Source organism: Astatotilapia calliptera, chromosome 1, assembly GCF_900246225.1.
Source record: "Astatotilapia calliptera chromosome 1, fAstCal1.2, whole genome shotgun sequence".
Lineage (NCBI taxonomy): Eukaryota > Metazoa > Chordata > Actinopteri > Cichliformes > Cichlidae > Astatotilapia > Astatotilapia calliptera.
The window spans coordinates 29,923,442-29,949,696 of NC_039302.1; the positions used below are offsets into that span (position 1 = coordinate 29,923,442).

Consider the following 26,255-nt stretch of genomic DNA (forward strand, 5'->3'; position numbering starts at 1 on the left):
TAACTTATCTTCTCCATTTAAAAATAAAAAATAAAAAAATGCCACTTCCACACAAAGCAGACCTCTAGGTTTTTCATACGCCTTTGATCTCCGACCTGTCTTTTTACACCGAGGAGAGGAATAACTTTTGCATTATGACTAAAAGATGTGTAATGTGTCTTTGTTCCGAATCTTTTTAAATGTCAGTGCAATGATACGGAATCAAAGTTGAGGCTTAGTGTTTGTAATTATTCAAAGCTGGTATCTTAATCTCACGCTGCTTTTGAAGTAGGAAATGTTAAAGTGACATTTTGAGTTTAAATACTGTTAAAAACACTAGTGAAGCACTTAGCCTAATGGTGGCTGTCACAAGAAAAACAATGTCTGCGACTCAACAGCTGTCAGGTTTGCTAATGATGTCCTGGTGTGCTGTCAATCTAGCAGATGAACGGACAATAGTATGCCAAGGAGAAAATGCTTGAAACAGCTAATTGCTTCTAAGAGCTCACTCAACCATTCTGTAACTACTATGTGTTCACAGATGTCTTTTCCAGCTGCTATTTCATTATGGAACTCAAAGACATTACAGAAGCAATGTACTGGCTTTCTTTATGAGCCTGTGTTGTTGCACATCAAGTCTTAATCATTATAGATACATTATTGCAACCACAGGTGGAAGAAAATAACAGAGCACGGCATCTATATTAGTGCATTTTCATTATTTTACCTAATTTGCTCCCATCATTCCGTTAATCTCTGCCAACTTGTTGATTGTCAGTTTGGAGACGCATTTCTGGAGAGGAGCCCGAGAGTATTTGCAGCCGGACCTCTGTCAGTAGCGCCAAGCAACACAGCCACAAATTGGAATGTGGTACAGTTCTGGGAAAGCAGCCAAGATTTAAATTAGACAATAACCTCTGCTCTCTCTATATTGCCTCTCTTTTCCAGCTGCAGGCCTAGCCATTTGTTTAATACAGTCAGCCCTGTAGTATATAATAGACTGATATACGAGTCACTGCTCAGCAGTTTGTGCTTTTCAGATTTATAGAGATTGAACAACTGGCTGGTTTGTGCATACTGGTCTTCTGCTAAGAATAACAGAAAAGACACAGGTTGCATACATGAAGATTTTAATGGGCTTGAGAATTATGATGAAAAATGGGACTAACCCTCCAGTTTACTATTTGCTGTTAATGCCTTTTTGTAAACATTTCTCAAAAGAAAGAAATAGATTTTATATTTGATAGCTTTAAATACTGTTAAACTGGGCTAATTACTTGATAACATTGCTCAAAAACACGCTATAGAATACATTAGGCTTTTAATGGACTGAATAGTTTGATGTTAATGCTCTCACCACTTTAGGCTTTTACATCATTTTATATCCAACATTAGCAGATAAGAAATAGAGGATTGTTTTGAGTCCAGCACTAAAAGCTCTTGACTGTGCACATTCCCAGAGCCATTCATAATGATTGTATTAGTCAGTAACAGCACACAGGGAATTTAAAAAAAAAAAAAAGAAAGGGAAAAAAGTGTCTGTGCTCCACTCCCTGCAGCTTTCAGTGGATCTTTATGTGAAGTCCTAGTGACAAAGCCATTTGACAAATCAGGAAAAAAGTACAACCATTAGTGCCATCAGAAGCAAACCTGTTTCCACTGGCACAAAACTGTTCTTCTACTTTTTGACATTTGACCATTTTAAAAAAAAAAAAAAAAAAAAAAAATACTATTAGCTTCTTTAACCTGATAGCACCCTTGTGCTCTGAAGTAGAAGAATGGCAAGCAGAACAGGACAAGCTTAGGTTAAAATCCACACCCTGATACCATCTTGAGTTGGAGTTGCATCAAAGCGGCTGAAAGTAAACAGCCTTGAGACATGGCTTAGGAGTAAAAGCAAGACAACACCAACAAGACAAGCCTCTCTCATGTTACTTCCTCAAGAGCGGTGTGTCCATGCAACAGCAGCAATTGTGAGAAAGCTACACCATGTTTCTGAGGCCCTCTCCATTGCCTAAGCTCCTTTGTGGCTGTGGGCCAATGGCTTTGCACCCCGCCAAATCAAAGATGGAACCCCATTTAGCTCGCGCTTTCTTTTAGGATTTGCTCTTGAGAGTACATAGCAGACTCAACAGCCAGGGAAAAAATGGGATGTTGGATGTTGACCTGCATACTATTGAGGCTGCTGAGCTCAGGCTATTGGTCCATTATGACAAATCCTGAGACCATCTTTGTTTTGGCAACATTTGCAAGTCTTAGGCCTCAGAGAAAACAGTAGCCATGGAGAACCTCTGTGTGCTTTTAAGTCTACTGTGTAACTAGTGCAGTGATATTAGCAGCGACTATGCTATAAAATTAGTCCAGCTACATTTGCTGTAAATTACACTTAAAAGTCCACATTTACACAAGAAAGCAGAAGTCTTAGAAGTTTATATTTTAAAGCGACTGGCTACGTTTATAATATAAAATAAGAGTAACAAGGACTAATTTTAGTCATGTAGGCATTGCTGCTCTAACATAGGCCATTTCAGTCAGTCTACCCTTTAGTCCAGACTAGATTAGCTCAACAGGATGCGGGACGGAGTACTGTTAAATTTTGTATCCTACATACATCCATAGATTCATGATTCCCAATAGTAACAACAGTTTTGCACCAGATTTTCCTTTGTTTTATGACCCATTTCTGATCCCATTTCTATTAGCCGTGACAACTATGTGTATAGTACTCATTAGCAAATGTTGGCATCCTAACACACTAAACTGAGATGACATTTTCTATAATTATTTTACATTACCTGCTAAAGATGTGTTGATGCCTGACATCTCAAAGCAACTGTGCATAAATACAACCTGACAGATCTACTATCTAATAAAGCACTGTACTCTTAGCATAGCGGTTACCAAATCCTATTAATTTAGTGAGCCCATAATTCAAGGTAGAGTGGATTGTCCACTAATTGCAGGGTTGGAGATTTGATCCTTGGTCTCCTTACATGACCAAGTGCAGGACACTGAGCACCCAGTTCCTTCTAATAGTAGGTATGCATGGCAGCTGCACTGCCTTTGATTTGTTGTTCGTGTGTCTAAGAGAGAGGGAGAGAGAGCATAGGTGAACGACAAACACATTGTAAAGTCTTTTTGTGGAATCTGTATTTAGTAGCAGTTATTTTATTTGGAAAAATGTAAATTTCAATATGAAATCGGTAATTCACATTGTCACTTGATCTGTTAGCCATTATAAAAATGTGGTTGAGGTCAAATGTGTTCTTAAAAAAAATAAAAAAAATAAAAATAAACAGATGCAGTATATGCCAGATGTTTGCTTTTAGTCATTGACAACTTTTCTGCCTGACTTTACAAATGCTGTTTCACTCTGGTCTTTTTGTGTCTCCGTGTTATCGCTCTCATACACCGTGTCTGCGCTGAATATAAATTTTGCCCAAAGGAACATGCTGAATACACAAACTATAGTTCTCCTTTTACTGTCTTTTAACACAGCCATAATGACTGGGAAGCTTGAAAAAATATAATATATATTTGCTGAGCTGTGAAATCACTTGTAACTTTTTCCTTTATTTTGATAGTTAAGCTTGTCATTTTGGTTGGACATGCAAACTTGTTTTTATGCGCTGTGATGGAATTATAGTGTTCCTTTGCCGTTTGGAGTAATGTAAAGAACAGAGGCTCTGCTTTTGGGTTTGCTTATAACAACCCCATCTGTGATGCCCTAAAGTTTCTTATTTTAGAGACTTTAATGATTACACGGTCCAAAAGTTAAAGATCCTTGTTTAACCTTCTCTGATCGAATGTTAAATAAACGTGTCTCCCCGTCGGAGCAGAATCCCTACCATTCTGTGGCCAGGAAACAGTCTTTTTGTGAGAGGTTTGATATCTGTGCAGGGGTTGAAAACTGTTCCTCCAGGTCAGTGTTTACTAAACTAAAGCAAGCTGTGATACCTCTAGCTGAGACTATAGTGGTCTGTGTGGTGTGAAGGGAGGGTAATCACCACACAGCCTGAACAACACTGTCATCAGCTTAGTTCAGATCCCACTTTTTCTCACACCAGCTTCTCTGCACTGTTGTAGGGGTACTACCACTGAGAGGCAAAGGAAGACTGAGATGCTTTCAATGAACTTCCCCTCAATGCTACCTTATGTAGTTAAGGACTAGCAGTCTTAATAGTGGAAGACAGTGCTGGGCTGGGGGGAGTAATGATTTTAGCTTTAAACTGAATTACCAATCGATTCGGCCCGCAGATCAGAACACAGCTTGCTAGCTGACTGTGTGGACATGCTGTGTTGTGGAGTTGCTTTACAAATTGACTGCTGCACACATAGGAGGAAATATATCTATATATGTCAGCTTGCCTCTGCATGCACAGTGGCCTGCTGTGCATGAATAGGCCTTGTGATCACCAGAGACGCAGCTGCAGAGTGTTTATGCTGAATTGGGTTGTAAATGAGCATGTATTTGGTGAGCAGTACCTCTGGAAGATAACTTTCCCAGAGGCTACAACACAGTCCGACCAGTATTGCAGGGAAGGAAACAGTGCTGCTCTTTTGAATCTCCAGCCTCCTGCACTCAGTGTGAGAGTTAGCTAAACCTGGTTATGGGCAGGGCCTTAAAGGAAATTGCATAAAATAATAGATCGAAAATTACAGTGGGCTACTTGGGATCGAAGATTGCGTTTTAACTGTGGTGTTTTCACTGTCTTTTATGGAGACCACTGGAGAACATATTAGCGCAAGTGTCATGTTCCAGAGAACACATGCTAGGCTGTGATTACTGAGCTCAAGCTGAACTGTAAAATCGTTTGTCAGCAGTTGATTTGCTTCTGGAAAAGCCCAGGCTCTTGATTGAATTAGTTTGGCAGTTTTCAGTACGGAGCAAGAATGTGTCCAATTTGGTTACCTGCTGACAGACAGCTATGATATTATAACTTTATGATTGTACAGTAAAACCAAGTAGCAGTCTTTTGAAGCTGATTTGAAAATAAAAGAAAACACTCTTTTATGTTTCTCCCTTTTCTGGTGAAAACTGTCACCTTGGATTTTCCCAGTCATGCTTTATCATTTAATTGCCATTGATAAAGCAATATTTGATGTTTGCACTAAAACATATGCACATTTCATTTGTATGCATGAAGAGAAGGCAGCTGTGCTATCAAAGGCTCTTCAGGCTTGTATTCTGTGGATTCTTCGTTGTCCAGTTCATGTTTACTGATAAGATCTGTGTGGTTACTCCATCATATTGGGAGTGAGAGGGGGTCATGTTGGTGCAATATTGTGTTCACCCTGAGGTTGAAATAATTTTGTTTGCTGTAATAGCTGTAAAACACCTTATTTCCCACTGGACATTCTTTCATACAAATGTTCTTGCAGTGGGATTTAAAAGATAGCTGGAAAAAAATCAAGCAAAATTACACTGGCTTTAGTCAGGAAAAAAAACATGTTTAAATTGTGATTAGTACTACTGTCTCTGATAATGAATAACTGAAACATTCACTGCGATTTAAAAAAAAAATAAAAATAAAAAAAATCTCTGAAATCTAGTCAGAAGACTAATAAGAAAAGCAATACTTTGCATTTGTAGAAAAATCTAGAAATTCACACGTATCCTATTTGCTGCAAGGTTGCTTGGCTTTTCTAAATGCCTGTGATTATTCAGACATTGGAGTCTTTTCACTTCAGGATCAGGGTCCATGTAAGCTCTTAATTCTCTCCTGTTAAACAGTTATTGAAGAAATGTGCTGGTGGTGCAGAAGGCGAAATAAAAACACTGGGAACCCAGCATTTTATGCTGCCATGTAGCCATGTCTAACTCTTAGCACAGTTCATATTACAGAGCACCTTTATCTGTGAATTCACTCTGTTAGTAAAAGCCTTCTACCCCAAAGCTATTTTAAAGCACCATTTTCTATGGCTTCCTCATGATTCCCCACCGCTGAAAGAAGCAAAGCCCAAGTACATAACTGACTTTTTTTGGAACTGGGAAGACTGAGGAGCCTGGTTTCTTGCAAATAGCAAACCTGTCTGGGCTGTGACTGCAGTGCTAGACATTTACAGTCATTTTGTTGTATTTTAGGAGCCTTTATCTTCCAAAAATCAAGTGATCTCATCCTTCAGATTTCCCAAACTTTTCATTTAGGTCTGCATATGGGCAGGCACACAGTTGTTTGACTCTTCACATGGCAGCCACAGCTCTCCTCTAGCTCATCACATCATTTTAATTACAGGGCCTTCATTGTCTACGCTGACCCATTTTAGCACGGTCCCTTACCGTCAACTGCGCGGTCCCTCCAATCACACTTAATTTAATCTGGCATTTGACTCAATCGGCAATGCCGCAAACATGGGCCCAAAATGGCCCCTACCCCAGAAATGAATTGGGAATAAAAATAACAATCTCCACTCCCTGCTCTGCTTGTCCGCCGAGGCCTCCGGCCCGACATGGTACAGCTTTTAATGGTGAAGATTGATACTGGTAACTGGGGACATTTCTTGGGATGTTAGGCACAGTTCTCTGAGGAGATTCTGAACTGCTCTTAAAGGGGCCTGGAAACACAGTAAAAACACGAGTCAGAGAGACAGAGCCCAGGGAGTTTAACACTGCTAATTGGCACATGGACTTGACTTGATCATTGTTAACAATCATGTTTTCTGTAATGAAGCTGAAGTGATTTGGATCAATATCTTTGTTTTACAGTTTACAATTCAGGGATGCCTTTGTGTGATATTTGTTTTATTGGACAAACACAGACAAACACACAGACAGACACAAACACTCACACTTTTTTCACTTTTCTTGTGTTTTCTGCATTACAAAATGGTGTAACATTTCAAGTAATTGAGTTGAAAATGGCTATTAATAAGAGCAGGAAGTTTCCATGGAATCTAGGGCAACATTTTTTTCTTTATTTCAAGGCAACAAAGTAAAAATCAAAAGTTCCTTCTTTTTCACTGTACATTTTTCCCTCTAAATTCTCAGGCAACTATTTGCATTTGAGAGCAACTGGTGCCCCCCCCCCCCCCCCCCCCCCCGATTTAAAATAAATAAATAAAAAAAATCTTTCGTTCAGGCACAGGGCAAGAAGAGGCGGAAGCAGCCCTGCATGAAGCCGTATCTCCCCCACAATCAGAACAATGTTCTAGTGCTTGAATAGAGAAGGATATCTTTGAGACTTCAATTCATTATCTAAAAGAAGACTGGGAACGGAGTAACACTTCCAAGATAAGCCCAGCATAAGGTTAATTACAAGCCGAGTAGCTGACGTAACCTAGCCATGTCATGACTCAAAGTTCCACACAGCTGGGAAGCGAAGCAGTGCCAGCAATTGACAGTTACTTTTCCAGCAGAGGCTCGTGTGTGTGTGTGTGTGTGTGTGTGTGTGTGTGTGTGTGTGTGTGTGTCTTTATATGTTTGTTCAAATATGTAAACTCAATTGAGTCGGATATAGTTTAGTAGGACAGCTCCAGGTAAGATGGCACTGGAAGCCTAGGTGGCTCATACCACCTGCTTCAGCAACTGCTAGTGGAGCTTGTGGCTCCCTGTTCTCATTGGTGCGCAACACTGTTAACATTGCTGCTGACTCTCAACTCTCTCTCCAGGGCATAGCCTAATTAATGGATACCATTCGCAGTTGATTAGCAGCAGTTCTTTCGGTAATTACATTCGCATACTAACCACTCAGAAGAAAAAGAGTATAGAAAGAAAACCACAAAGGGCTCGAAAATATATTAATGCACTTCTCAGTTTGCTCTGATCTTAATTTGTTTCCACTATTGTTTGGCTTCTGCTCTGATAAGAAGCATTTTTCTCTCTGCCTCGCTCTCTTTCTGTTCCCTCTCCCCCCCTCCCCCCCGTCTATTAGTTTTTTCACTCATGATGTTTTAAGAGAGTGACTTTGTAATAAACATACAAAAGAGATGACTTCAGAGCTTTGTTAAAAACAGGTAAAATGTTCTCATGAAGACGCAAACGTGCTGCGTTTCTTTCTCCTCTGAGCTGTGTAGGCTGGGGTTTGCTCTCCTCACTCACAGAGAGGTGCATTGTGCTCGTGGGCCCAGCTGCTAGCCCATAATTCTTCATTCTATGTCCCATTGTTCCTACCTGTCAGCATGGTTGTGTCTATGAAGAAAGGAAGTGGCTGCCATTTTGCCAACAGGCCATGTGTGGGTTGGTAGGGGCGGGGGGGATGTTGTAAAAACATGTTATTTCTTTCCAAAGTACAGGGTTTTGATAGCTTATCAACTCCCTTAATCACTAATGTGTCTTTACAGTATGGCTCCAACTCACCACTAAAGACTGTATCTATTAATATGTAAATGCTGAAGTAGAAACATATTTTTGTAACGGATCAGGGGGAAATTAGTTTCTTCATGAACATGGACTTAGTCAAATGTTCCCGTTGACCTAAAACGTACAGCAGCCATAATAAAAACACCCTCTACCTCCTTATTTCCCCCCAGTATCACTCCTCTCCCATAGGTTATTTTAAGTTAATAACCTGCCACTGCATCTTGATACTTGGCTTTGTGATGCAAACATATCCTTAATTGCTATCCCATAAGAGCTGAATAGCTGGACCAGATTCTCATTACCCTGGTTTGAATTGGCCAGGGCCTCTCAAATGCCTCTCATCATGTCACAATAATGGCAGAGTGGCAGAATGTGCTTATGCATGTAGAGACAGGGGTTAACCCAGTGTGCAAATATTCAGAGCCATGTATGACAATCTGTTTGAGTGACAGGTGTTGGTTATGAGAGGGAAGTGAGTTGATTTACACTGGATGTTATCTGGACACCACTCGGCTGATTGTGGGTTTTTTTTCTCTTTGTTTTCATTTCCAGTTCCAGAATAATAACAACTACATGAACATGGCTGAGGCGAATGGTGCCCTGCTTGCTGCTGGGGATGTAAGTATACTCTGTTTTCCATGAATGTAAACAAATTTGGGTGTGAAAATGAGTCTTTGTTTGTCTTTTTTTTTTTTTTTTTTTTTTTTTTTTAAACATGACTAAATAAAATGATAATTTACACCTTTTTATACATGTTATGGAATAAAGCAGTCTCTGGTTTTGGCGTTTGAATAATTCTTTGAAAATAATGGGATGCGGTAGAAGTGCCATGAATAACTGTCAGAATAAGCTGCATATCTGATAGGAAATATTCCTGGAAATAAATGACTGTTTTGCCATCTCAATCAGGAAATAAATTTTTACCATCCAATTTGTTCCTCCTCTCCTTAAAACCTCTTCAGGCTTGGTTGTAACTTGTGAGAGCGGACGCTAATGTGATGTGACTGCTTCAACTATGCTTTGTAAGATGAAGTGATATCTCAGAAAGCTGAGGATAAAAACACCTGTTTTCCTTCTCTTTTCAAAGATGTAATAAAGAAGCATAAACAAACTCCATAGCTGTGTCACTCTTTGAGCTGTGCTATCTCCTGGCACTTACAGAAAGTGAAATGTCACCAGCAATCTTTGGCTGAGGAGCTGCTGCAAAAACTGTGTACTATACTGTCGCATTGAAAAGAATAAGGGAGCAGTTGTTCTTCTGGAGGTATATAACGGACTCTGTGAGCCATAGCAGTCCTAACAGTGTGCTAAATTTATCCATTTTATTCCCCCTCCACCCACTCGGCTGCCCTGTCATTAGAGACAAGTGCACCAAAAATACCCATCATCCTCTGTGGTTCAAACTGTCTAATCTCATCCAGTTTAGCAGGGGAGATTGATCTGGCTTCAAAACCCAAAGCAAAGCATCATTACATAGTAGCTCCAAAATACTGAAATAGATGTCATTGTTAACCGTATTGTTTTCATTCATGTCAGTTGGGCAGCAGGGATGCAACTGTGACATTCAAACTCGGGCAGCTACACAGAAGTGTCTGGAGCGCATGACCTCATGTTCATAAAGTGGCTGCTTCACAAAGCCGCAGAGTATTATGGAAGAAGTCTAATTTTCCCCCACATTTACGCTGAGTGGGCGCATCCTCTGTATCCACGGGCTGCTGAGGCCCACTGCAGCAGGGACCATGCCGACACAGGCTGCTTGGAGAGCGTTCAGCCCCCAGCTGTGAGGGCCCACTGTGGCAGTAAGTGAAAGCGGGGGGAATGGGCTGGGGGTGCACTCCTTAATAAAAACAGCCCAGCTCATTTGCATTTTATCAAAAGGAACAACTGTTTCCAGTGTTAGGGCACAGATGGTATTGTGCTTTGAAGGAAAGAAAGAGCAAGAAGAAGCCTTAAGCATAGGGTTTTCTTGTCAAGATTTGGAGTGTCCAAAGTATTGTTTGTTGCAATCTGAGCTAAAGTGAGATTAAAGTGATTTCCACTTTGAGTTGCGAGGTTTCACACCATATGTACAATAGCACTGGTTAAATGTACCGATTGTGTCTGGTTTGTGTTGTGGCTACAGGAGAAGAAAGGAAGTCTCCTTTATGAAGGCTCCATGATAAACATGGCAAAGTTAAATTTATGCCCCCACGTTTGGTTAGTTATTGTTTTCAAATCGAGCCATAGGGATACTTTGCCTACTCTTTCATGTGTAAGAATAAGCATGGGTTATTCCTTGCTTCAAAGTTCCTATATATACAGATGTTTTGCTTTACCACAAATGACTTAAAGCAAAAAATGCAAACCTGTTTACATCCAGCTACTCTTTATTTACACAGTGGATACTGTATATTTAAAACTGCACACAGTGTGTGAGATTGCTTCTGCTTCAGAGCGACAGACTCGCATTGCTGTTTGGATGGCTGTTGTATCATTTACCTTATGCACTTAGAGAATGAGATAAGATGACCTTGGTGTGCCTGGTAAAGCATACATCCTAGGAGAGAAAGGTTGACTGCTTTCCTAAGTGAAAAGGATACTGTACACTGAGATTGTGTTCCACTCAGATGTATCACTTTACTTTCCCAATCAAATTAGCATCATGTAATGAACTATAAATATGTAGAAATGGACTACAAATGATCCAAATTTGAAATAGTGCCGATTAGGGGTGCCATGGTTGATGTTGTCATTTGAGTAGCTGCACTCTGCCTGTCTAGATATTTGAAACTGGATCCTCAGTCCAGCCTCTATTGATTCTGAGGCCTATTATATGCAGTAATTGCATGCTGCTGCCTTTAACAACTCTTGGTTATTACATCTGTGAATTGCATTACTACATTTATTGAACGACTGGAAATATTGCCTGAAAAGCTTTTTCTTCCTCTTGTTCTGATATTGAAAGAGCTCCAAGGCACCGCAGGGATAATCCACTGGAAGGGAAAATTCAGTGATTCCCATCCCAGTCACATCCCTTTTATATTTCTGTAGTTCATACATTCTCTATAAACCAATGTTATACTGTTTATGACAACATTTTGTGTTTGCACTAAAGTCTTGTGCTTTCATTCTTTTCCACTGCATGCTAGCAACAGGACTCTTGGGGATAACTTGTCCTTGAGCACCATAATAAGGTTGACATTTTTGGCTTTCAGTGACATCTTGAAAATGAAAAGGAAAGCATGGGCTGCCAAGAGATTTGGTACATATATTTATTGTGAAACTAAGGGGACTGATGCTGAAACATTCAGTTCCACATATTTCAGAAAAGATGTTCAAGCAGGTTCTGCCTAAACTATGGAATATCTTTACTAGACAGTTTATTTTTGTCTAAATTACTTTAACTATAAAAAACACATGCGAAGAGAATCAAGTCATAGTTCCTAGATATGCACAACTTTCTAGTATCATTCTACTTTTTGCTCTGCTCAGAGCTCCTCTTGTAGCAACATAAGCTAAACATTTTTGTTAAAGTCAAGTGCAACGAAATGAAACATAATTCGAGTTAACAAACTGAAGTTACATTTGTCATTTCTCTTAACTTTTTGAAGTTTATCTATGAAACAAGTTTATCTATGGCACCATTTTTACTTGTGTTTTTACTATGACACAAGTAAAAATGGCAAAAGGGATATTTAAATCATTTGCATTGTCAGTGCAAGCATTTAGGATGCTGTTCAACAAGACTTTGAGTTAAGCTTGACATTTTTGTAAATTTTCCTGTGATTGATTGATTATCTAAAATCACATAGATCCTACACTGAAAATTGACCCAGCACAATATAACAACTGTTGAGAATTTCTCTTGGTACAATTTGGGCTGATCCACCTCCAATGGGTTCTAAGAACTGGGGGATTTCCCACACACCTGCTTAGGATGCTCATGCTGGGTACATCAGGCCTCTCTGTTACAAGCCCTTGTCTGTCCTCAGACCACTGAACCATGTGTCTGCCAATGGAAACAAACACACACACACACACACACACACCACACACACACACACACACACACACACACACACACACACACACACAATCCTTCTCTCTTTCTGTCTGTTGTGTTCTGCTTTGCCCACCCCTTAACATGTACATGCCTGCACTTCCCAAGCCAGCATCTGGCTTGGCACTTGGCTCTGCTGAGCCTTTCAGAACAATTTAAATGGATAATCAGGCTGGTGATGCGAAGAAAGTGGATTGTGCATCTCTTAATCTCCGATCAGAGCCCCCTAAGCTGCTCCTGGTGAAGAATTAAACTGGCTTTATGTGAAATGACACCAGACAGTGCGCAACACTGTAACACTCTGTGGGATCCAGTAAAATCTGGCACCTCTTCCCTAGGGAGAGGGCCTTTTCTACACAGACAGCTGACATCTTCCATAACCTCCCCCCTATATGAGGCAAAAACTCCATGTCTCCATTATCAGTGCCCCTGGTGTTGATGTTAATTTGTATCATCATTAACAGAGTGAGGCAAAGCACACAGGCGCAGACTGTGATACTGATCTTGCTCCATCTTCCCACATCCACTGTGATTTTTGCTTTCGCTATCCTCCACTTCCATGCTGTTTAGCAGATACTAAACACCAGCATTCCTTTCCACCAAGTACATGTCTGTGTTTCACTTAAAGGTCACAGTCATGCTTGTACTGCTCCCTTACAAAAGTGTAGCTGACCTCAGCCAACCTTCCTCTTTGACATTTGTCTCAAATCTCTAGGTTGGCTTTGTAATTCAGGCCACAATGCACCAGAATATAGGAGCCAGTGCCCTATATAGTTCTGCCCTGATTTACCTTACACAGAGTAACGCCACAGGAAACCTACTTAGATCAGCAAATAGTATTCATAGTCGAGTAGAGCAAAAAAATGCTAGTGATGTTTTTTTTTTTTGTTTTTTTTTCCCCCCTCAAAAACATCCCCGCAGGGCTTACGTGGATGAATGTGGCCATAGAATCACAGCCTAAGCAGTGTATCTGGCTGTAGTGGACAAGACAGGATGAAACTCTCCTGTTAGAGAGATTATGATAGAGTGCCAATGTCTTCAGATTGTTGCATGATGTGATCCAGATGAGACTGGGGCAATAGATCTGAAGGCTGGTATGGGGATTGACCCTGCTCCACGGGGGAAGTTGAAAAAGTTGAATGACGGCTGTGATGATAGACGATCTCTGATCTTTTCCATGTGCTACTGGAACATTTTGTCCATGACTCATGACAGTTTTGTTTTATTAACCTTATAAACGTACACTGGGTTTTCATTCACATGCTGCTGAACAGGCATTATTGTGAACTAACTTTCAGTGGTTTTTTGAGTGGACTGGAGCATAATATGACAGCAGTGGACTGTTAGTAAATGTTCCTAAGGTGCTTGTGATTTATTTCACACTTTGAGAGCCAGAGGCCCTGAATATGACCTTAGCTCCTTCCGAAAGGAGAACGGATTCTCTAGCTATGAAACAAGCACTGAAAAGTGAAGCAGTGGTAGGGAGCAGGAAGAGAGAAAGAAAATGGGAGAATAAAAACTCTATTAGCTTCTCCCGCCACTGGAATTCATCAGTGCTTGTCAAGACAGCTGCCCTGAGTAGGCAATGAATTAGTTTCAAGTGTCTGTGTGCTAAAGCAAGCAAGGGGAACATTAATACTCCCTAATCAAGGTCTGTGTTGGCATATTCCCTCCCTTGTCTCTATTCTGTTATTCTATCCCCTACCTACCAGAGGCAGAGCAGAGGAAGACAGGGTTGTTAATATCAGGTTTATAGGTGTTTTAGATAACACATCTTCACCTCTGCTGAGGTTAAGGTCCCCATTCCTGTTTTTACACCATGCCAGAACTACAGGGTGTTGAATGATGCTTTACATGTGAGTAAGTGGTAAGAGTAAGGGGAAAAACGGGACCCTTTTCAAAGGAGCTTATCTCAAAAAGCAATGCATGAACATCTCTAGGACTCTCAATCCCTCTGAGAATTACAGGCAGGTGTGTGAAAAGGTGAATCGGCATGGGGGAAACTCATCTGTGGCTGTTCGAATTGGCATAAGTGCCTGCTTCCTTCTGTTTTTTTGCCAATTATTTTCATGCCATGATTGTCTGAGAAATTTCAGGAACTAGATGAGGATTTGGGAGGAGGCTTAACAAGCAACCGCTGCTATAAAAGTGACGCAGGGCCAAGAAAGTGGTGTTTGTGATCAACCTCAAGCAGATTCTTGATGCAGAACTACCGGTAGCTTCTCTTTGTCCACATACCCTAACATTTCCAAGAATTCTTGGAGTTTAACATGAGTTTTGTTTTACTCAGTGTGAGCATTTTAAACCATGTTACTTTCAGTAAGTGAACTGTGCTTTAAAGAGGTTGCAGGTTCACATAAATGCAGGGCCTGCTATCTTAGGTGCTAGGCTTGCTGTGCTTCCAAGTAACCAACAGTGTGGTCATTGTGAGGGTATGAATATTTTGGCTTTGCAGAGAGTAGCTTAATGCAATGCATAGATGAAAACAAGACCCAAGTAGGTGAACAGTTCCATCTCCAAGAAGGCACATAAGCAAATTAAGTGTGACCAAAAGCTTTAATTCGAAAGGCAGAAGGATTAGGCTGTTTGATGAGCAGATTTAAGGGTGCAGGCAAGGGGAACAAAAAGAAACACTTCTGGCCAAGCGTTATAATCTTTGAAAATGTTCTTTAAACCCATCTCCCTGTGACGTGTATTTTCACTGCACTTCAACCCAACATCCCCAAGATTAAGGGCTTTTATCATGTATCCTCTCTCTCCCATGATTGCTGCTTGATATTTTTGCTTTTGACGTCTTTCTCCACACTCGCCTTCTTCCTTCTTTTTCCTTAAAGTGGACTTTAATAGGTTTAGGAAATGTTACATCTTAGTGCACTTACAGAAAAGTGTGTTACCACTCCACTAAAACACTCCATCTCTTAAACAAAGTCATCTGATTTAATCCCTGAAGGTTTCCTTCCAGCCTGTTAGATAAGGCCCACCTCAACAAATGCTTCCTGCCTCTTTTGTGTTGGTGGATTTCATAATTTTCTTCTTTGTTCCTCTTTCTTGCAGACTTTTCATACACCCAGCTTGGGAGATGAGGAGTTTGAGATTCCTCCCATTACACCTCCACCTGAGACGGAGTCCGGTCTGGGTCTGTCAGAAGTGGACTCGCCATTCCCAGCAATGCCTGAGCCCCCAGCTCCACACAGGGGTCCCTTAATCCCCCAGTTTCCCCCACAGAGTCTGGATCTGCCCTCGATTACCATCTCACGCAACATGATGGACCAAGAAGGGGTGTCTGTCAACAACGGCCAGTCTGTGGTGAGCACTGCCATCTCACAACTAAGTGAAGAAAAAAAACCATTATCTTGCTCTCATTTATCTAGAATAAGAAATCTTGCACCAGTGCTTCTCCAGCAAGTGTCCTACTCTCCAGATTTATTTTTTGATGATGTATCCAAACTGAAAGACTTTAAGACAGAATTTGGAGAGCTGCACTAATCCACCTTTATAAGAAGGCCCTTTTACTGAACCATACCGTAATGTCACCTTCAGAGTTTTGCATGCCTCCTATTGTCGGTGCATCTGGCACAGCATCTGGCCTTGTTTACAACACAGGAGGTATATGATCACATTGAGTAAATGTCATGATATTATGTTACTTACTGTGAGCATTTTTTATCTGTTAAAAAAAACAGCAAAAAAACAAAACAGGAATGTGAATGATCCCTCTCTATATGAGGTGAACAGATGTGAATAGATCACAGGTGTTAGAGTACAATGCTCATTCATCCCCAGGAGGACGGTGAAAATGGGACCCAAACGTGCCACAGTTTCACATGCTCATATTTAATTCATGTTACCTCCTGAAACCTTTTTTTTCCTGCTGTAAATGCTGATCTGCGCTTCAGCAAAGTGTCACATGAGGTCTTCAGTAACGACACATGCTATTTTTAGAGTTTAGGACTGGGGAGAATTATCCCACTAGTAAAATGTTGACACATATAATTTTAATTGGTTAATATTATTGCACTTGATTAAACATAGAACTGTAGAGTGAAATAATCACTTTCTTTATGTTGATACTGTTGTGTGCTACAGATTGTGAGATCGTTGTCTGAGGTTGGACAGGCATTTTCAAATGCCACAATCGTGGAAGCACTGAGGAGGAAAAATGGAAATGTCACTGGCTGCCTAGTTGTCTTACAGAGCCATTACAAAAATGGAAGATTCATTTAGGAGAGAAGAATTGAAAGGACAAAGGCATCAGCAAAAAGATGATGGTATTGATGGTGCATTTGCTTTGTGAGTCACAAATCAGATTGCATTGAGATGAGGCGCCATTATTATTATTAGAAGTGTGTGTGAATAAATGTAATGTGTTTTAGACCCTCTGTCCCCATTTCTCCCTAACACATTTGTTGAATCACAGTGATATTAGGTATATTTATTTACATTCCATATGGGAAAGGACTGTAACATTTTTACAGCTCTTTTTCCTGCTCCCATGCTTCTGGCATGTGAAATAATTGCAGCTTTTAAAATATCTCTGCTGCATACAGTAAGTGAGCCCCTGAAGGCTTTTTGCCTAAAGAATTTTCATTTCATGGTCAGTTAAGCTTTCTGCATCTGGAAGAAACGGAACCTTGACACAATTACATTCCTGACTGTTCTCATGACTTGCTGGAGGATTAGATTTGATTCTCAAACATTATTCCTCTTTAACACCATTTGCATGGCTCATGTCTCTGATTGTGCAGAGACTCTATTAAAAACTGAGGGGAGAATGTGGGTTTTTACTCTTTGCCTCGTGGCATTGTCGTCGGCACACTACTCACTCGTTATCAGTCATCGCACATTGTACCGCAGGAAGACTTGTGGTGGCCCCTCATTTTTCCTGTAAATGGGATTGATCCCCAAAAGTCTTGTGACAATGCCTTTAGAAATTCTATTCATCTGTGGTTTTATCTTTGCTTTGAGAAGAGAATGCAACTAAATGAGATAAGTAACAGCACTGTTTTCACTGTATTCCATATATAGAGACAATGATTTACGAAGGCCCTAACAGGGGTATTTTGTCATTTTGTCAGCACACTGATAAAGGAATGACAACCTTATATACATGATTACATTCTGTGTTATTTGTTATGGCTTCAGGGGCAAACAAATAAACCGTGCACTATTGCAATTACATTTTTCATCAAGCCACCATGCTCATATTTCCCAAACTCTTGTCTTGGTTTCCTTCCTCTGTGCTAGCTTACTCATGTAGAATACTTAGCCTGTGTGAAAGCCTGTCTCTTATCAGAACTTAATGAGAAACCCAACCAGCAAATATACCTGGGCTATTTTCAAAAAGCTTCTTCCATGTCATTGCATTGCCAAGTGTTCTGCTAATTCCTCTCCCCTTAATGTTCAGCGTATGTCTTGCAAATTGGCCACAGATGCTGGGCTTCTACAAAGAGAAATACATTTTCTCAGCTGCAATGTGCCTGGCAAGCCCTGAATCTGAAGTCATTATTTATTTAATCTGCTCTCCTAACAAGCTTCTGACTCTCATTTTTGTCTCCCAGCATGTGTCCTCCTGATTTGTGATTGAGTCTCAATAGTGCCAAATAGTACTGGAGTTAGAGCTGCCAGTATTGCTTTATTCACAATTTCTTCTCGATTTTCTCCCTGCTGCACAGCAAGGGTCTCTGGGTTCTATTTCAAAAAACACCTGGTGCCTTCACCACATTTGAGGGTTTTCTTGACACGTGTAAGCATGTAGTGAAATGGGCTCTGTGTCCTCTCTGATTGGATTTGATACCTACACTAGTCAACCGGTTGTATTAGATGTTAAAATCAATATTTAGAAGATATGAGCCCTGCTGTCTTATTACATTTACCACTATGTGGTAATGCATTATATATTTTTCATTACCAACTAGCTGTTTCACATGTCATTAGCTTTGCAGCCGCAAAGATATGCTAATAAGCGATGGTAGCGTTTGAACGGCATCCATCATGCAAGATAAAAGTAAGTCTGAAAAAGCCATTTGTAGTTTGCCGTTCACATGATTTGATATGCCACGATACTGTGTAGATTGTGAGTGAGTATAATACCCACAATTCTGACTGGTCAAAAACCACTATATCCTGAATCAAATGGAAAATGTGAGCAGTGTTGCAGAAAGCATGTTTTTCTACACGGTCCTCTTATCTCCTTTCCAAGCCAAGAAGCACTGACATGAGTTGTACATCAATTTAAGAGATTTTTTTTCTTCTTCTTCTTCTTTTTTCTTTCCTCTCCCGACAGACAGCTATTGTGACATATTGGGTCAGTCAGAAATGAAAGATATTCATGCAGGCATGCAATACTTGTAATGAAGTCTCAGCTTGACCTTCTGCATGATTGATTCTGTAATTTACTTTTCTCAGGCAGCTCACAAACTGAAATGATGTCATGTTGGACAAGTTTTAAATACCCATAATGCACTAGGAGAAATGGTGGAAAGGGGTATGGGTCAGTGGCTGCACCAGACAAAGGGGGGAGGGGACCTGCTGGCCTTGCAGTTTGAAGGGGGAGGAGAGAAGGAGAGAGATTTGTTTTTAAGTGGGGGTTAGAGGTTGGCGAGATGGATGGAGTGAGTTTGCACACCACAGAGAGGGAAAGAGAGCGAAGTGTGTTTGACTGAGACAGGGCAGAGGAAAGAAAAACAATTTATCTTCGTGCTATTATAGCCTTTACCGGCATTCAAAATTCCATTTTTCTCATTTGGCTTAAGCACAGACTTCAGCAGGTTGCAGAAAATGGAAGGGAAAAAAAAATAAAATGATGTTCCCGTTTAGAAGCAGAGTAAAGGAATATGTGCAGAGCACTGATAAACTATCTTTAATAGGACTGACCTTTCATGCTGGCGAAAGTTACTGGGGGATTCATCCTTATAATTAACATATAGATGATTTTACTCCTCTCCTGCCACGGAACATTTCCAAGAGCTCTGGCATTGATTGAATGGAAATTGAACTTGTTAACATTCTTTTCAGCCTGTTACAGCTTGGTGCCACTGTTCATAAATTCTTCCCAAATTCTGATTTTCAATATCTTTAAGAACAGACTAGAGTCTGTTTTCATTGACATCGGTGTTGAGATTTCTATCACTTGGTGAATGCATAATGTTGTTTTTTCAGCTCCGCTGCTGGTTTTATTGACCTGCGTTTATTGTGGAAAGGGTTTCATGCATTGTCAAAAAATAAATAAATGAATTTAATAAACATTTTTTTACACTCATGTGCTAGCTTTCAGAACACTTTATGCTGCTGCTGTGTTCAGAGTGGTTAAAGTTGGTGATAATGTACAAAACAAAACAATCTATGCTGCAAAAAAAGAAGAAATATTCTAAAAATCATTATTTTGTTGTTAGTCATTTCAGCTTTGCAATTTTAAAGCAACACAATGGGGTATCGCACAAACTGAATTTACATTCAAAAAACCTTTTATTGATTAGAGAGTACATTTCAGCTTGTTAGTGTTTGATGTGCAAACACACAGATAGGAGCACACCTAGAAACGCACAAATCTGATTGAGGAGGGCACATCTGGCCACTGTGTACCCAAGATAAAGAATTATTTGCAGATTTACGATGACTATCAAACTATCTGGTTGGATGTCTGCTGTGACTCCAGACAATGCTGCAATCAAAATGCAAATGAGGAGCCAGAGGGACATAAATAAACCTCCCTAGTATCAGATTCATATTCGCAATCAAGACAACTGTTACTTAAGATGATTTCTTCAACTAACTTATTAGCTGTTATGTTTTTATTCAAATCAGATGTTCTAATGCTGGCATTTCAGTGACGCAACTGCCGTTGCTTTTTTGTAGAGTGAGGTGCTAAATTGCTGGTACTCTGGTTATTGTAGAAATATGTTGTAAAACCAGATATTTAGCAGGGTGTTGAATGTGATATAATGATGTGTCTAAAGGTGATCACTAAAACATTTTTTTTCTTTGTTTCTTTAATGCACTATATTTAATTTGAAGCCATTTCAAAGGATTCACCACATCCCAAACAGCAAAATGAGCCACTGCTCTAAGTCAAAACTGCACCATAAGGATTGGGCAAAAGTGTTATTATACAGATGGCCACGACTAATGAGCTCAGTGTGTGCATCTTTGATGTTCGTAGCGAGCAAAGAGCAAACGGTGAGCCATCGTGTTCCCAGTAATGAAGATGACAATAGCACTTGGAACATAGTGGGTTGCTGATATGTAAATCACAGTCATTTGGTTGCAGGCTTGTTTATTGCAGCTTTTATTTGTGAGGATTTCCATATTTGAAGAACAATAACAATATGTTTTTAAATTTTTTTTCCCCAACTTTTCCTCATCTCTTTGTTGAAACCCGCTCTTTCATGTAAATATAAATCCATTTTCATTTCATAGATTGTATTTATGATAAGCAGTAGACATGGCATATGAGAAAGAAATGGATTGTAGATCCAATATGTTTCTGTCTGGAATGGTGTTACAATATTGTTTTCGAAGACGGGCATTCATAAGGTTCTTTCAATAAAGCCAGGTGCGTGGGTTTATGATGTGTTGATGTTGGGAGAGATTGAGTTTGTGCTGCTGAATACCAGATGGATGTACCCAGGGAGAACAAATCACCTTTTCTGTTGTGTTCACATCCCCTCTCTGTTCCATGTCAGCTCTGTTGGCTGTCTGATCAGTCTTCCCTCTGGAGAGCTGGCAGGCTTCGTAATTTCCTCCTCACCACAATCAATGCAAACACTTCGCCTGTACCTTCTTTAAGACTCTTTCAAGAACTGAATGTTTTACTAGGAAAAGGTGAAAGAGAAAATGTTATTACATTATACCCTGGATGGCAGAATGGATGGGACCTGTCCAAACCTCTTAAGCTTCATTCCTTCAACTGGCTGATTTATGGAGTTGATCTGTACAAGTATTTTTTTTCCCACTCTTTAACAGTGAAGCATGATCTTTGAAAGGTGCCTACTTCGGAGTTGTATAACCTTAAATAAAGTAGTGCATACAAACTGACACACACACACACATGTAATATTACTGTGGCATTTGAAGTCCACTGTTCCCCTACAGGGACTGGGCAGTCTAAAGCTGTGTCACAGATTTCCATACAATAGAGTTTTGAAATGAATCAACCAAGCTGTGTAGTCATCTATTACTGACGTATAAAGATGGCGCCTTGGGTGTTGAGATAATTTATCATGTCTTGTAACAGAGACATTTAAGACCCAGGACATCATGACATGTAATCTGCTACATAACAACCCACAGAATCCAATGACCCCATTTCTGCTGTGGTAAAGGAATACAGGTTCTCAAGCTTTGGGCAGCATGGTGTCACAGCGAGTACAGCTATTCAAGCTGGATAGCAGAAATAAATTAGGTGCAGCATGAAGTCTGTACAGGGAAAAAAAAAACAGAAAAGGCCTCAGTCAACAAAAACATGAATTTTTAAAAAGTACAGTTTTATTGAATTATTTTAACCAGTGGTGTTTGCCATTATGTGAATTTGTTTGCAGAACATTGGCCCGGGTCATCTACGTCAATATCCATCCAACCCAGCCATGGTGATGAAGTCCATCATCAGCATGAACAGCCCCAATGGTATGATGTCACGAAATCAGCTGACCACCATCAACCAATCCCAGCTCAACACACAGCTAACCTTAAACATGGCAGGACCCAACATCACCCACACTTCCCCCTCACCTCCTGCCAGCAAGTCTGCAACACCCTCACCCTCCAGCTCCATCAATGAGGATGAGCAGGATGAAGCCAACAGGGTGAGCAAACTTTTAATGATTTGGATTACTGTATTAAAAGGTAGCAGTAAAAAGTAGACTCTGTTAAAGAGCAATTTTGTTATTGTCCTTATGTCAACTCTGCCATCATTTCAGGTCATTGGGGAGAAACGACCAGCCCCCATTGATCCCACAAAGAAATCTAAGACCCCGAAAAAGAAGAAGAAGAAGGATCCCAATGAGCCCCAGAAGCCGGTGTCAGCTTATGCCCTTTTCTTTAGAGACACTCAGGCTGCTATCAAGGGTCAGAATCCTAATGCCACCTTTGGAGAAGTGTCAAAGATTGTGGCATCTATGTGGGATGGTCTTGGAGAGGAACAGAAGCAGGTACTACAGAGTTTAGCGCCACTCTAAAGTAGTATGCAGTCTACCTTAAATTATTATTATTTGCCATTTTAAAAGCTGTAATTTTCTGTTCACACACATTTTTGTGTCATCACAGGTTTACAAAAGCAAAACAGAAGCTGCCAAGAAAGAATATTTAAAAGCTCTAGCAGCATACCGTGCGAGCCTGGTTTCCAAGGTGAGAAACCATTTCTTCTTTTCACCTTTAAAATGTGTGAATTTATCCGAAAGGTGATGTGAATTATTGAGTTCATTGTGTCATATTATGCACTGTGAAGTTGTAGAGGACTTATAATGACTGAAGTAGTTACTAGATACTATATGCTAGTCATTTAAAGGGAGGTAGTGGGATTTTAAATGGGTGAAATCTGTAATCGTAATAAGTTTTTATGTTTTTCACTTATCCAGGCTGCAGCAGAATCAGCTGAAGCCCAGACAATTCGCTCAGTGCAGCAGACCCTGGCCTCCACAAGCCTGTCCCCTGGCCTGGTGCTGCCGTCACCCCTCAACCAGCACCCCTCCATGCCATCAGCTTCCCAGGCTCTCCAACAAGCCCTGCCACGGGCCATTGCCCCAAAGCCTCTGCAGATGAGACTAGGGGGCAGTCAAATCGTGACCTCTGTTACAGTTTCCCACCAGAACATGTCATCTGGGATGCCTCCGCAGCTGCTCGGCCAGATGGGTGCTGGAGGGTCCATGGTGGCAGGTGCCCAGTCCACAGCAGTCTCTCAGATGAGCCCACCCATGCAACCGGTGCAACAGCATGCAATGCAGCAGCTCCAGCAGCAGCAACAGCAGCAGCAGATGCAGCAGCACCTCCAGCATCATCAGATGCAGCAGCAGCAGATGCATCACCAGCAAATCCAGCAGCAGATGCAGCATCAGCATTTCCAACATCATCTCCAGCAACAGCTGCAGCAGCACCACATGCAGCAGCAACAGCAGCAACAACAGCAGCAGCAGATGCAGTTGCAGCACATGCAGATGCAGCATCAGCTGCATCAGCAGCAGATTCAACAACTCCAGCAGCAGCAGCAGCAACAGCAGCAGCAGCAACAACAGCAACAGCAGCAACATCATCATCATCAGCAGCAGCAGCAGCACCAGGCCCAGTGTTCTCCACCTCAACACTCTCCTGGTACACCCCATTCAGTGGGAGGCTCTGCATCACTTGGCAGCCCGCAGCCAGCCTCACAGCAGCAACCGCATCCTTCCCAAATTCAGGCCCATGCCCAGGTCCTATCCCAGGTCAGCATTTACTGAGCCAAATGGAAGTCCTATCTAAAAGAACAGGAATAGAATAAAAAGCATCAAACATGTTGCTTTTCTAAGTTGCACTTAAGAAGTGTGTGTAAGATTTAGAATGTTATACAAAGAACTTGTCCATTGTTATAGACAGATATGCACATGCGTGTACAGGGGATTAATATGTTAACTGGGTTTTTGTCTATAAAATAGGCTAAGCTATGACAGAAGCCTTTTAGGGCGAGCACCCAGTGATTGTTTATTTGTTTGTGAGGTCTTTCAGTTTTCAATTTGAACTGACTGGACACACAGTATGTTGAAAGAAGCAAATCTTTCATTGTTTTATTTAACAATAAAGCTTTATTTATGAGGCCAGAGTTGTCAGTTCAGCGCAGTGTGAGGACGCTCTGAATGCGTTTCATCAAAAGGATTTTTATCAGCTCTTGCCTGGACTGAATGACTCACAGGATCCTTGCTGGAAACCAGTAACCATCCGTCTTTGCTCCCACACTGGCCGGTATATAGCAAACTTTCTTTAGTCCAACCTTTCTCTTTCACCCATCATTCTTGCAGACGTAACTCTACAGATCATCGGATGTTGGAGGCCCAGTGGTGTTGGAACACAAATGTAAAACATTTCACAAATGCAGACAGTGTCTTGGGATCCAGATTTGTGGATGAACGACTGAACAGACAGAGAGAGAAACTGCCATAAATCATTTATTTCATCCCATCATCACTCTAGCTGTAATCTGCTGTACATGTTTCGTAGAGTGGGAAGAGACGAGACCTCCTTTATCCAGTAATTTACCCTCCAGATGATTTGCCGAAAAGTGTGTAACTGGCACCCTCCCAAAAAAAGTCTTCTTTAATCTATTTGTTTTTACTTCAGATGTTTAACAATTAAATTATGTTTTTATTTTGTGTAAGAAAGGGGATATTTTATGGTAAATACAAATTTCTGGATCAAGGCAGATGGTTTGGGGATTGATGTATTTTTACTCTGCTCCTTGATACTGTCATTGTTTAAAAAAAAAAAATGGAAAAAAGAAAACTAGCAGAGCCAGTTTGTTGCACTGCCAAAGCCAACTGAAAAGGCATCGGAGGTATTTTTGCCAGCTGTACAGAAGTCCCGGGGGAAAAAAAGAAACAAGAAAATGTTGTACATTTTTCATATCACCTGTTGTAAAGTTTTAATATGTGAGGCTTTAATTAAAACATTGTTAAACGACCTGTGGATTGCTATATCACATAGTGCATTTCTGCTCTTTTATACTTTTTTATGAGTTACAATAGCAGCAATTAATTTTGTTTGTATTTTGCTTAAAAACCAACTGCATTTGAAAACTGTCCATAGAGTCGATGCATATCCGTATGGAGTTCTGAAAAGGTTGTTTTCTGCTCAAGATAGAAAAAGTAAATTAATGTTGGAGTTTTTGCTCAGCCATGAAGACGAATCCAGAGACATTCCACCACTAATATGATAGTAGCCATAATTTTGTATGAAGTATTATATATTTCTTTGTGTCTCTGTTGAAAATTAAACTCTCAATCACAAATATTTATTTGAAGGAACTGTTTTCTTTCAAAATTTATATTAATCATAATTTCTATTCGTAACTCCTTTATTTCCTTGTTAGTTATTGAAGAGAACCGCAGTTATAGATATTCATAGCGCTCACCAGATATAAAAAGATAAATTTGTATGTTTTCTATGAAGTAAATCTATGAGAACAATACTTTACAAGGTTATATGAGCATTCATGTTGGCTTTATTATACTGTGTGCTGTTTCTCAGTGATTTGAATGGAAGTCCATTGTTACTGTGTGTAAAAACAGTGTTGATACTGGACGAGGTCAGCATGTAACTGGTACTTGTCTCAATAACAGTCCCCTTCTCACACACCAGTGCACTGGATTCTGCCTCTTTCTTACTCCCTTTTAAAATCACTTCATTTCCAAGACATCCCCAGGGGTTTGCTGTGCTCCCTTGAATAATATGGTGAGCGGGGGAGGGAAGGCAGGCAAACAATAATTATCATATCTTCACAATAGGCTGTGAATCCACTGGCCCAGAGAAGGGGCCTTTATTTCTTCCAATGGCAGCTGAGACATTTTAAACACGGGTTAATGTTAGTTACAAATTAGGAAAGTGAATTCGCTCCTGCGCTTCTGTGATAGCGGCTTGATAGAATTTTCACATTTTGGTTTGTTTTCAATTAGTTAGTTTTAGGAAGGCATTTGTAATTTGGAGCGGAGGCCTGCCTCTGCTGCCTCTGCTGCTGCGGTGATTGGTTCTTCAGCTCGGTGTGGAAGTGATGCCCATTTCTCTGCCGTGATTAATTGCAGCATCTGTCCTGTCAGAAGCCTGAGTGAAGAGGTCTGCAGGAAAACTGCAAATAAGCACTGGCAACAGTCTTAAAGTGCTTATGATGAAATGAAAATTAAAAACAGCAAGTGCCGTGCATGACCTGAATCTCAATACAGGGGGAAGAAGAGAATGTGAGAGCGGGTGTCCATGGATACCAAA

General features: G+C 40.6%; 1 protein-coding gene across 1 annotated transcript in view; it reads left to right on the plus strand.

Moving 5' to 3' along the window:
* tox3 (TOX high mobility group box family member 3) overlaps positions 1-25,286 on the plus strand; it is a 37,613-nt gene extending 12,327 nt beyond the window's left edge. The window contains exons 2-7 of the mRNA XM_026173773.1: positions 8,831-8,896; positions 15,372-15,623; positions 21,854-22,117; positions 22,232-22,462; positions 22,578-22,658; positions 22,889-25,286. Coding sequence (XP_026029558.1) covers positions 8,831-8,896; positions 15,372-15,623; positions 21,854-22,117; positions 22,232-22,462; positions 22,578-22,658; positions 22,889-23,743 — 1,749 coding nt within the window. The 3' untranslated portion in view covers positions 23,744-25,286. The remainder of the gene's footprint in view (positions 1-8,830; positions 8,897-15,371; positions 15,624-21,853; positions 22,118-22,231; positions 22,463-22,577; positions 22,659-22,888) is intronic.
* Positions 25,287-26,255: the final 969 nt, after the last annotated feature.